General features: G+C 34.4%; 1 protein-coding gene across 1 annotated transcript in view; it reads right to left on the bottom strand.

Annotated features, from left to right (window-relative positions):
• Positions 1-641: 641 nt before the first annotated feature.
• BRWD3 (bromodomain and WD repeat domain containing 3) overlaps positions 642-12,615 on the bottom strand; it is a 105,907-nt gene continuing 93,933 nt past the window's right edge. The window contains exons 39-41 of the mRNA XM_081042904.1: positions 12,402-12,499; positions 11,716-11,874; positions 642-6,263 (exon numbers count right to left, since the gene is read on the bottom strand). Coding sequence (XP_080899030.1) covers positions 5,509-6,263; positions 11,716-11,874; positions 12,402-12,499 — 1,012 coding nt within the window. The 3' untranslated portion in view covers positions 642-5,508. The remainder of the gene's footprint in view (positions 6,264-11,715; positions 11,875-12,401; positions 12,500-12,615) is intronic.

Raw genomic sequence — 12,615 nt, 5'->3', positions numbered from 1 at the left:
CCAGAGATTCATAGCTCAGCTGCTAAAGTTTATAAGCCATAGACATTATAAATGTATTCATTTAAAAGCTGTACAAAACAACTGTTGACTAAAGCTTAGCAGGCTGTTATTTAATTCACCAAACAGCCCACTTTTAAAATGTTAACATATTTATTATCTAAAACTGACCCAGGATATCTGCAATGACTAAGGCAAAAAAAAAAAAAAAAGTGCCTTAATTCTCTCTGATACTGTGTTTCCCTGAAAATAAGACCTAACCGGAAAATCAGCTCTAATGGATCTTTTTGGAATAAAAAATTATACTAAAATAAGACCAGGTTTTATCTAATCTAATCTAATCTAATCTGCTCTGATCCGATCTAATCTAAGACCTGGTCTTATATAATATAATCTAATATAAAACCGGGTCTTATATTAATTTTTGCTCCAAAAGACACATTAGAGCTGATTGTCTGGTTAGGTCTTATTTTCAGGGAAACAGGGTAGTAGGGAGCACAAGAAAGAAGAAAGGACCCAAGAGTTACATGTTATAGTCTCTGAAGCTGGATAATGAAAAGGTAACGCCATATTTCTTTTTTGTCAATTTATCTCCAGTACCTGAGTTATGGCATAAAGTAGCAAGAGTGCAACTGATTCCAAACAACTTGGAATTTTATTGTAAACATCCCATAAAGAATGGCAACAAATTAGTCCAGTTTTTTTTGTCTTTGAAGATAATTGCTTATAATGACTGATATTTGCCAAACAAAACATCTTTTATAAACCAAGCCAGTTTAGTTTACCTTTCTTTACTGAATTTTAGTTTAATGGACATTTTGTCCATGTAAAACATCACATCAATTATTAACTGTTCTTTCATCTTAAAACTTATGGATACTAAGAACAAACATAAGGTACAGTTTTGTTAATACTTTGTGAGATTACAAAAGACAAGGATGGTAAGTTACAAGACAAAGAAATAAATTACTGATTGCCATCACCACAGTATTGTTTAAAGAATTAACATTTGTAGTACTGCCTAATGTGCATCTGGTGACATATGTAAAAACACATTTCCCAACTGGGTTTCTAAATATTTTTGTATGTGATTTTAAAAGTCAATTACCAATGGCGACTTTAGTATGTATGTATCAATAGCCTTATTTTTTAGAAAATACTTATCATGCTTTTATATGTCAAAGTCTCATATTCTAGACTTAAGATAGGTATAAGAATAACAAATGGACACACATATAAATAAACAAACAAACACATCTTAACTCTAAACTGCAGGGCCTTTCTACTGTACTTCTATCAATGAATCATAAATTGCCAGTCTCGTTGAAGTGTGCTAAATTAGGTAAAGTCTTCATTGCAGAAAGAGAAGTAAGGGTAAAAGCAGGAGAGGAATGATGAAAAAGGAAATAATCGAGGATAAGGCTACATAAGAAATAAATGTCAAGAAACCTGAGGGCACTCCACATTCCACAAAATACAGCACCATGAAAGAATTTTAAACTTCATATTAGAATTCAAACAAAACTTGATAAACTTGGTAATTAAAACTCGGTAAAGAAACTTCCACTAAGAGGTAAAAAGAAAAAAAATACATGAAAACATTTTCACACTAATTTTTAAAACAAGTCTTAAAAGTGATCTTAGAATATTCTATTTTCAACAAAACTTTCACAAAGCCTCATGTACCACAAAAAGTTGGGGGTTGGGTTAACATTTAAAACAATGAACTTTAAATGTCAAAAGTTCCGTTCCTTCCCCCCAGAACTAAAAGGCATCGAAATATACTAAAAATTACACAAGATGTTAAGTCTCCTTTTTGTGGAGGTGAAAATTCCAACTTTAAAGATAAGTACCAGTTGGTAAATGTGCATAAAATAACTTCCAAGATATATAAGCAAGTAATAAGGTGTTTATCACTACCACAAACATACACATTTCGAAAAATGCTCAAAAAAGTTTTTATAAAAAAGTTACAGGTGGCATTCACATCTTTCTCTTTAAATCACTGTTATTTTCTGAGGAAAATCTAAAGGATTACAAAAAAAAGATAAATCACTCAAATGTATTTCAAAGTATTGGAAGGCTTAGTTAGATATCTGAGCACACAGTTGTACGCATGAGATTTATGAATTTCACTCTGGGAGAAACAAAGTGCTACTTGGCAGAATTCTAGCACAAGCCTTATTTCTGGGAAGGGAAACAGAAAAAGAAATAAATGAAGGGCAAATTAAATGAAAAAAATAGAGGGATACATGTACACAACAAAACCTAGACTGTTTATCTAGGAGGTATAACAAAATGGATGATCAAGCAGTATATATACAAGCTAAGTGCTTTACAACAGAGGCGAAGAATTGGTAGACAGTGAACACAGCTGTCTTCCATACAATATATTCTTTTTTTTCTGAGATAGTGTGTTAAGTTGGAAAAAAAAACTACACACACACATGCGCACACGCACACACACACATATAAATTTAGTCAGTAGGCTAACAGGCTAGTGAATGTTTTGAAGCACATCTGATTGCTGGAAGAGATACATACAGCAAGCCATAGAAAAAACACATTAATTCTGTTTTCTAAGCAGATACATACGCTAAGATCTTAAAGCTGGGAATTAAAACATTATTACCATTCATGAGAAATGTTATAGTTCACTGACTATTAATATCTAGCACAGGATTTGGCTTATACATCCGAATGCTCTCATGGGCCTAAACATGTGTGTTTTTTTTTTTCTTAGCAATTCACTTAAGATTTAGACTTTTCTTCAACAGTCTTAGCTCATTTCCTACTTGCTTTGCTATGGCTGAACCCAGATCTCATTTAGGTGTAAAGGGCCTCTAAAAAATTAAAGCAATAAAATATTCAATGCAATACAAATCACAACACATTCACAGGAGGCAGTGTTACAAAAAAAAGCAAAGTACAAATGGGGGGGGTAAATACAGATATAAAAGTAAAAATACTGTCTTCCAAACTTTTATTTTCACACTTATTAAAATAATTTGCATGCAAACAGAAAATGATCTGTTTGTTGTTATTGTTTTTTTTTTTAACAAATGATAACTATGCTCATCTATCATACCCTGGTAACTAACTCTTTAAATCCTAATAACTGAAATCAACATTACAGCAAAATGCTGTCACTAGTATTTTCACAGTATTTCACTACATATAAAATATGCTTGAAAATGTCTTTAGCCTTCTTATTCTAATTACCTAAACCTAGAAAAGCTTGACATTTGGGGAATAAATGTGGCATTTTTATTTTTCAAAATAAATTATAAATAAAGCTTCAGACAGCTAAAATCACAGATGGCAATTCTTCTACATTTCAAAGAGGTCAGCTCTCCATAGAAGAATGTCAACAAAAAATTTCACACTAAAACAATACATGTGATACACATTTGGGTACATCCATGAATTTAAGTAACTTATTATTTTGATTAGGGTAGGCCAAAGTGTTATTGATTCCAGGAAAACACAGGCACAAATTTAATCTAAATGCCCCAAAATACTATTTTAGTGAATAACTAAAATAGTACATTCTAGCAAAAATAAAATATGGACATTTTTAAATCTGTACTATGGTTAAAAGTGGCAGTCGAGTTATAACCAGAAGTAGTTTTGGTTTAGTGGAAAAAAACACTACAAAAAAAAAAAGTCAGCTTGATCTACTGTCCAGTTAACAGAAGTTAGTGCCATTAACAATTCACAATACTTTCTTAAAGCCTGAACATCATTTCTACTGCAAGTGAAAAAATTTTTAAAGATGTTAGTCCAAGAATAATCCCCACCCAACCCAACCAAAAAAGCAAAGTTATGTGTGTACTCCTTCCTCTGCACGTAAGGAATTTCAGATGCATGAAATGATTGAAAGCATGAGACGAACGCATTAGCTTAAGAACTATCCTGGGATTACTAGGCATACATTAATAAATTTTGTTTATCCCACAAGTCTAAACATAGCAAATCTGATGTTACAGAAACAGAGATCAATATGTTCCCTTCCACCTCAAAAATCTATGTATCTAACAAATTAGCGAATTTGCAATCTCTCAAATTTGAGGAGTAAAATTGAATCTGAGAGCTCAACCTTTCTTATGGAACCATGTGCACTCTAATGCTATAAGCAAAACCATAAGGTTTTTAAAGACTTTTTCCTTCCATCTATAAAATAATTCAAAATATCAGTATGCAATGCAATTAGGTTCTTTTCTGAAAGAGTATAACAAAAGAACCTTTTGGAATGATATGAGCAGAACCGATTAACGTTGATTCAAAATGTTAGCTAGCCAAAACATTCCAACTCAAACTAGGTGCTTTGCTACATTTTAAAATTCAAATGAAAACCAGTCACTCACAGCTATTAAATTGTGATAGCAGAGACATATAAGCAGTAGCCCAAGTCTACTTACATAAATATGTTCTAAGAAGTCTAATGTAGAGCATACTATACTTATAAAGTTTAATTACAACTATTAATTTGAGAGCCCATATGATTATTAACAACCTCTCATCTTATAACTTATGAGTATTCATTCCCACCAAGCTTGTTCTAGTTCTTAGTCAGTAAGGAATAACAGCATCTGTTTTCCTTAACGTTCCCAGTAGTTGTAGTTATAGAGGTAGCTGAGCTACTATTCAAAGTTACTCTTTGTGGACGAGGACTTTTCAAATGGTTAAGTTATCCTTTAAGCTACACAAGTTCTGTTAATGCAGTAAAATAAAACAGGGCAAAGAAAATGGATGCAAGAAACTTCTGCATTTGGCACCTTGTCTATATCAATACCTCAAGTACTCTTTTTTAATAAAGTTAATGCACACATCAGGACACACCACAAAGATTTGCTACATATTTACAAGGCACCAACCCTTTCTCACCTTTAACATGAATTAAGCAAATCAATAAAAAGCATATTAAGGTCCCCCCACCCCCAAAAAACTGTAGTATAAATATATACTTCAGTTCAGTACAATTAATGAAAGTTTGGCCTGGGAAGAGTAAAATAATCCAGATCGTTCTTACAATATAGAAACTGTAAACATTTAATAGCTGCCTTTAGGATTGGTGTATTGTGCAAAAGTTATTATTACTGGGTACAGGAATCAAAATGGCAAAAACAAACTATATAAAACTCTGTAAGAAGGTGCTATACTTCTATGATAGAAAAGCAAAAGAGGGATATTCTATTGAGATAAAAATGTCATGCTACTCTTAAGAAGCTGAATGCTCCTTTACTGTAGTAAATCTGTAGTGTGTGTGTGTGTGTGTGTGTGTGTGCGCGCACAATTTTTTTTTTAAATTTAAGGCCTAATGAGTAAGGCTTGTCTGAACAAATGAAGTGTGGAGATCAAGTCTCGAAACAAATGTATACTGGCATAATGGAAAAGCACCAATGTGAAAGGAAGCATAAGTCCCCACACAACTTGCTTTGTAGGTTTCCTGGGTAATTCCCTGCAGTAGAAGGCCATTGAATTTTTAAATTATTCTAAATTTATTAACTGTTAATAATTCCATCCCATGAGATGGCTAACCCTGGCTTTTTCTGTCATTTTCCGCACTCTGCCTGATCTGGATGTACCAAGATTCAGGGGATCTTCAGTGGACACAAAATTGTCATTATCGGAATCATCATTATATAAAACAGTCCTCCTGCCCTGGTTTCTAGTTTTAATTCGAGGCAGTCTACTGAAACGTCCTGAAAACATGGTATCAAATTCGTCATCTGCAACACGTGCTCGCTTGGCTCTGGTGGTTCCTCTGGAAGCACCTCTTCCTCCTCTCCCTCTCCCTCTCCCTCTCGTGCCACCTCCACCTCTTCCTCGACCCCCCCGCCCCCTGCCGCCTCTTCCTCTGCCTCCTCTACTCCACCTGCCCCATCTGCCCCATCTGCCCCTTCCTCCTGTACCTCTCGTCTTCCAGTTTCTTTTTCCATTGGCATATTGCTTTCTGAGTTTTCTCTTAGGCCTGGTTTGTATGAATTTACTATAGTCATGGTCTCCATCAATGTAATCTTGATCTGTTCTGGAAGTTGATTCAGAGTCAGAATCAGAACCACAGGTACTTTCAGAACTTAAACTGGATCCTAACTCTCCACTCTCTGAGGAGGATAAATGTGACTTCTCTTTTGTTTCGTTTTTCTCTTTATCTTCTCTTCCCATGCTTTCATCTTCTTCTGATGCACTAAGCAGTTTTCTCTTGATTCCTGTTCGGAGCTCTCTGCTATCACCATTTGCAAGGGGTCCATCAAAGGATTGATCTAAATCAAGATGAATGATTTTTTAAAGTTAAGCTATGACACTGGTAAGCTAGTTATTCTGATCAAAAGTAAAATAAACAGTCTATCTATCTTATCTATCTATCTATCTATCTATCTATCTATCTATCTATCTATCTATATATGTTCATAGGATGTAAAGTACAGCATAGGGAATATAGTCAATGGTATTGTAACAGCTATATATGATGTAAGAGGGGTAATAGACTTGGGGGGTGTTATCACTTTGTAAGGGGTGTAAATGTCTAATTATTACATTGCTTTGTACACCTGAAACTAATAAAACCAATATTTAATGCCCAAAGATATATGGAGTAAATTCATGGAGAGTGTTGGAGTATGAATTTAAATCTGTTGGAAATGGAAGATACTAAAGTTCTGATTTTTGTCTGATTGCTTTTTTGGGGGGAGAGAGACTGTGCAAGGATGTTGGTGGTGAGATAGCTAGGCAGAAATTTTAAGGTCTTGAACTCTAGAAAGAATTATCTGGGAACATGTAACAGAATAATTTCACTTATTCATTCGACAAATATTTACTGATTATCTACTACAGGCCAGGCACTGCGTGGAGCTTGAAATAGGGCAGTTATGAGACAAAGTTATTGCTCTCTGAATTTGTATTTCAGTAGGAAATGTTTGCTATACAATGAAGTGAACAAATAATATAATAATACATGCTATAAAGAAAGAGGCTAAAAAAAAGAGTGTGAATGTATGTACGGGGTATTTTATATAGGAAAGACTTTTCTGCAGAGGTAGTATTTGAGAAAAGAACTGAATGAAGTGAGATCTGGGGAAAGTATTCCATCAAAGGAAATAGAAACCCAGTATAACTAGAGTGGAAGAGAAAAGAGGAAGTAGTGGGAGGTGATTACCAGTGAAGGGTTTTAAAGCTGGAGAATGACAGGATCTGATTACATTTTTAAAAGAGTGCTATGGTTGGTGTATAGAGAACAGATTATAGAAGGGAAGGATTGGAAGCAGAGACCAGTTGGAAGTCCATTGCTAGTCTGGGTAAGACACGATGAAGGATGTATCAGTATAGGTGTTGAGAAATGACTAGATTTGGAATGTTTCCTTCTAGAGGAGCCACCAGAACCAACCTTTATTTTTAAAGTTTGAACTTATGGGAATAGCTGATGGATTGGAATGTCAAGTGCTAAGCAAAGAATGAAGGTCAATTTCTGGGGTTTATAGCCCGAGCAACTGGGTGAATGTTAGATATTTTGCTAAGTTGGAGAATGCTATAGGAGGAAAAGGTATGGGCAGGCTGGTAGAAAAATCAAAATTCCAGTTTCAAATACTAGAGACCCACATAAAGACATTAGAAAAAGCAAAAAAGCAGGTGGATAGACCAGTCGAGAGGCTCAGGGGAGACTCAGATAAAGCTAGAGATATAATTTTGGAAATTCTCAGTAAAAAGATGACATTTAGGGTCAGGAGAACTGAGAGACATCATTGAGAAAGCAAGTAAAGTGAGAGAAGGTAGCTGAACACTGAGACTTGAGATAGTCCAACATTTAAAGATAAAGAACAGGCAAAGATAATTGAGAACGAATAACCAGTGAGGTAGGAGGAAAAACAAAGAGAGGAGACTGGAAGGAGCAAAGCTTAGGGTTGTATGGTAACCATAGTTACAAGATTAATCTAATACTCTTGGTGTTATGGATTGAAGTGCATCACGCCCAGAATACATTATGTTGTACCCCTTACCCCCAGTGTGACTGTATTTGGAGATAAGGCCTTTAAGGAAGTTTTTAATTAAAGTGAAGTGAAGTCACAAGCGTGGGCGCTAATGTATTAGTACTGGTGTCCTTGTAAGAGGAAAACACACGAGTGCTCGCTCTCTCTTTCCCTGTCTGTGGGTGCACAGAGAAAAAGCGACGTAAGGACACAGCGAAAAGGCAGCCATCAGAAAGTCAGGACAAGAGCCCTCACCAGACACCAACCCTGCTGGCATCTTGATCTTGGAGGTTGAGCCTCCAGAAGTGAGAAAATGTCTCTTTTAAGTATATGAAAAGGTGCTCAACATCTCTAATCATCGGGGAAATGCAAATCAAAACCACAATGAGGTATCACCTCACACCTGTTAGGATTGCTAGTATCAAAAAAATAAAAAATAAGTGTTGGTGAGGATGTGGAGAAAAGAGAACCTTGTACACTTCTGGTGAAAATGTAAATTAGTATAGCCACTATGAAAATCAGTCTGGAGGCTCCTCAAAAATTAAAAATAGAACTACCATTTGATCCAGCAATCCCCTTTATGAGTATATATCTAAAAGAATTGAAATCAGGATCTTGAAGATATATCTGTACTCCCTTGTTCATTACAGATTATTCAAAATAGCTAAGATATGGAAACCATATACATTATCTATCTATCTATCTATCTATCTATCTATCTATCTATCTATCTATCTATCTATCTGTCTATTGCTGGAGGACATTATGTTAAACAAAATAAGCAAGACAGAAAAAGAAATATTACATGTCACTTATATGTGTAATCTAAAATACAGTCATGCACTGTATAATGATGTTTCAGTCAATGATGGACCACATATATGATGGTGGTCCCAAAAGATTGTAATGGAGCTGAAAAATTGCTATCGCCTATTGATATTGTAGCCATAGTAATATTGTAGCACAACACATTACTCATGTGTTTGTGGTAATGCTGTTGTAAACAAACCTTCTGTGCTGCCAGTCATATAAAACTATAGAACATATAATTATGTACAGTATGTAATGCTTGATAATGATAATAAATGACTTTGTTACTGGTTTATGTATTTATTATACTATGCTTTTCATTGTTATTTTATAGTGCACTTCTTTTTACTTAAAAAAAATGTTTGCTGTGAAACCATATGCTATGATAAACCAGCAGCAGTCTTAATCCATCTTGTGTTCACCGTGTCTCTTGATTACCTCATTTTCTCTTGTGCTTGATTTGATCTTGTGTTGTTTTGAACAGTAACATGCTGTATAGGCTTGTAGCCTATGCCATATAGCAAGTGTGTAAGTGGGCTATACCATCTAGGTCTGTGTAAATAAACTCTATGATGTTCGCACAACAACAAAGTCATTTAAAGACGCATTTCTCAGAACATATCCCCGTAGTTAAGCACTGTATGATTATAGTCATGCTCACAGAAGCAGACTAAGATGGTGGTTGCCAGAGGCTGGGGGAGGGGAAATAGGGAGGTATTGGTCAAAGGGTACAAAGATCCCATTATTCAGAAGAAGTAAGTTCTAGATATATAATGTACAGCATGGTTACTATAGTTAATAATACAGTATTGTGTATTTGAAATTTGCTAGGATAGATCTTAAATCTTCTCAACATACACACACACACACTCAGAGTAACCACGAAGAGGTGATGGATATGTTAATTAGTTTGATTGTGGTGACCATGCCACAATGTATTGAAACATCAAGCTGTATACTTTAAATATATATAATTTTTATGTCAATATCACAATAAAGCTGCTAAAAATAAATATCTGTTTTGTAAGCCACCTAGTCTATGGTATCTTTTGACAGCCCAAGCTAATAGACTAGGCTAGAAACTAAAGTGATAGCAATAGGAAGTGTAAATAAAAGATTTAAGTGGTTTTAAAGAGTTGTGGAATTTACAAAACTTAGCAACTGACTGGATATGAGGGGTCAGAGGAGAGTCAAAGAACACTGCAAAATTTTAAGATGGGTGATTAGGAAGATGGTGGTACCATCAAATAAAATAGTGAGTGCAGAAAAAGAAGCAAACACGAGACAGAAAGATGAATGATAAGCACCCAAGGGAAATTTTTTTTAGGAAGCACTTGGAAATGAGATTGGTAGAATAAACAGATGCTAAGGCTAGATATATGAATTTGGAGTCATCAGCATAAAGATCACTAAAGTAGCTGTTAGATTCCTTTATTTGAAAGAAAAAAACAGAAATAGAAAAGATGGGAAACTCTGCATATAGGAGGCAAGTAGGGCAAAAGAAAAGAACAGAAAATATAGACATACAGGAGAAACAGAGACATAGGAGAATCAATAGACTATAGAAGCCAGGCAGTAGAGTTCCTAGGGGATGTCATCAACCTCATGCAATGATACAGACTCTGGTTGGTCACTTAAAGATTACTGGTGAATCTGGAGAGAACAGTTTCTGGAGAGTGGTGGAGGCAGAAGCCAGACTGTAATGGATAACAGAATGTTTATATGGAAAGAAAATAAAGGCAGGAAGTATCAGCTACTCTTTCTAAAAGCTTGACAGTGAAGGAAAGAGCAAAAAGAGATGGAAATAGCATGAATATGTAATGTGCGGCAGGATCAGAGAGAGTAAAGACAAAAAATAGGGAAAATAAAGTCAATAACTATCCTAGAGTCATCAGATATGTTTCAATATTTCTCACGTAACCAATATAAAATATATTTTTGGAGAGTCTATTTTTGAGTTATTTGATACTTCAATAACAATGGATAAGGTACTTAAGATTTCATTAAAATTTATACAAAATAAAAATGTGTATTCCAATAAAGATATCTATAAAAGCATAGTAACTATTCACAAAGTTCAAATAGATGAACACATTAGAACTTTCTTTGAACATGGTCAAGGTTCATAAATAGGGCTAAGTATAAGAAGAAAGTTTGCATAAAAAAAGATGCCCACTGACATGGTCCAAAATGAAAGCATGTGATAATGAATTATTAGATCAGTGATTTCTTTTTAATCGGTGAAAAATTCTCCTTAAATAAAAGTTATATGGAAGCTCATTACATGAACTAAAAAGAGTTGTTCTGGTTGAATGGCAAAGGCTCTTTTGAGAATTCCTTAAAGCACCTCTGCGGATTACACAGAAACAGGCAGAGCAATCTGAAAGCCACTGAATTATTGAGACAGCAGGCCCCAAGGAAACAGAACATTTTAGTTATATAACTAGAAAAATGAAAGGAAGGTGGTAGAAGTAGGTGTTGACTAAAAGAAGGCTAATTTTAATTTGTCAACCCAAACCTTTTTTTTTTTTTAAATTGGAGTAGGCCTTTAAAAAATGAGCCCTATTTAAAGATGATTCTGGAAAAATTTTTGCCTTTGTTATTAATATGGCTTAATATATGAAAAATCCTAAATGTGTCTAATAGTCCAGTTTTTATGTGTGTGAGGAAAGATCTCTTCATTTAGTTTTTCCTTCCTATTAATTTTACATTTTGTTTTAAAAGACTAAAATATGTTTGGAAGTATTATTTGAGATCTGCTAATAATGGCCTATTCCTAGTTTTGGATACAAAACCCTGTCTCAGTCAAATTTGACAACATTAAAATCCTCATTAACTATAAGGGCATACTAACTTTTACTACTGAAATACACCAGCTTTTACATAGTTCATTTGCCATTATAAGGGAACAAAGAATGCCCTGTCTGTATTTATTTCCTACCTTGTTTAATTGGCAAAACTCTATTCCGAAATGATTTGGCTTTCCCTGGGTCATGGTTATTTCCACTTCGGCTATATCCACTGAAGCTTGATGAAGAAAACGGCCCATCCAGTTCATCATCAAGTAAATATAGTGAAAGCCCATCAGCAGCATCTGAAACTTACATTTAAAAAGGCTGTAATTATCATGTTTTTAGGAAAGTCAGGCTGTTTTTCTAACAGTATCTCACTCAGTTATTCTACTCTAACATCAAAATTGTGAGTTGTCTGAAGAAGGAAATATGGCTATTTTGAGAACAAATGTTTTATAACATAATTAAGCTTTTAAGGACAGAATGTCAGAAAAACTTGTCCAAAGAAATCACTTCCACACATAAAGAATCCTCAATTCCTATGTTGGCAAATATATTGTAGATAAGTGCTAGAAGTTATAGAAGTAAAACTAAGAAAGTTTAAAATTCATCTATAGTCTTAACACTTTTATTTTAAAAATGAAGAAACTTAATCCTATGGTCTAATGTGTTACCCAGGACGACATAGCTAGAGAGAAGAAATTGGGAATAAAACACAACTTTTCCACATTGAAATCCACTGCTCTTTGTATTCTAAACCATGCTGCCTTTTCTATATCCTTAATATCAGTATTAAACAGAAATACAGAACACCAAAAACAAAAGACATATTTACCAGGAGACGAGAAAGGAGAGCTAGTCCTGGCATAAGACACTGAGGTATTCTGGTCATTTTTAGGCTGCAATTTCATTTGTTTCTGTTTCCCTTTTGGACTACAAGTAAAAATATGTAAGAATGAACACTTTTTCTATGAGCAACATGTTATGAAAGACAGTATGATACAAAATGCTTAAGCTGACCAAAGAAGAAATGCCCGATAATTTAAGTG

This window comes from Rhinolophus hipposideros (genome assembly GCF_964194185.1).
Source record: "Rhinolophus hipposideros genome assembly, chromosome: X".
Classification (NCBI taxonomy): domain Eukaryota; kingdom Metazoa; phylum Chordata; class Mammalia; order Chiroptera; family Rhinolophidae; genus Rhinolophus; species Rhinolophus hipposideros.
Note: the sequence above shows the minus strand (reverse complement) of the source record. Positions and strands in the feature narration are given on the sequence as shown.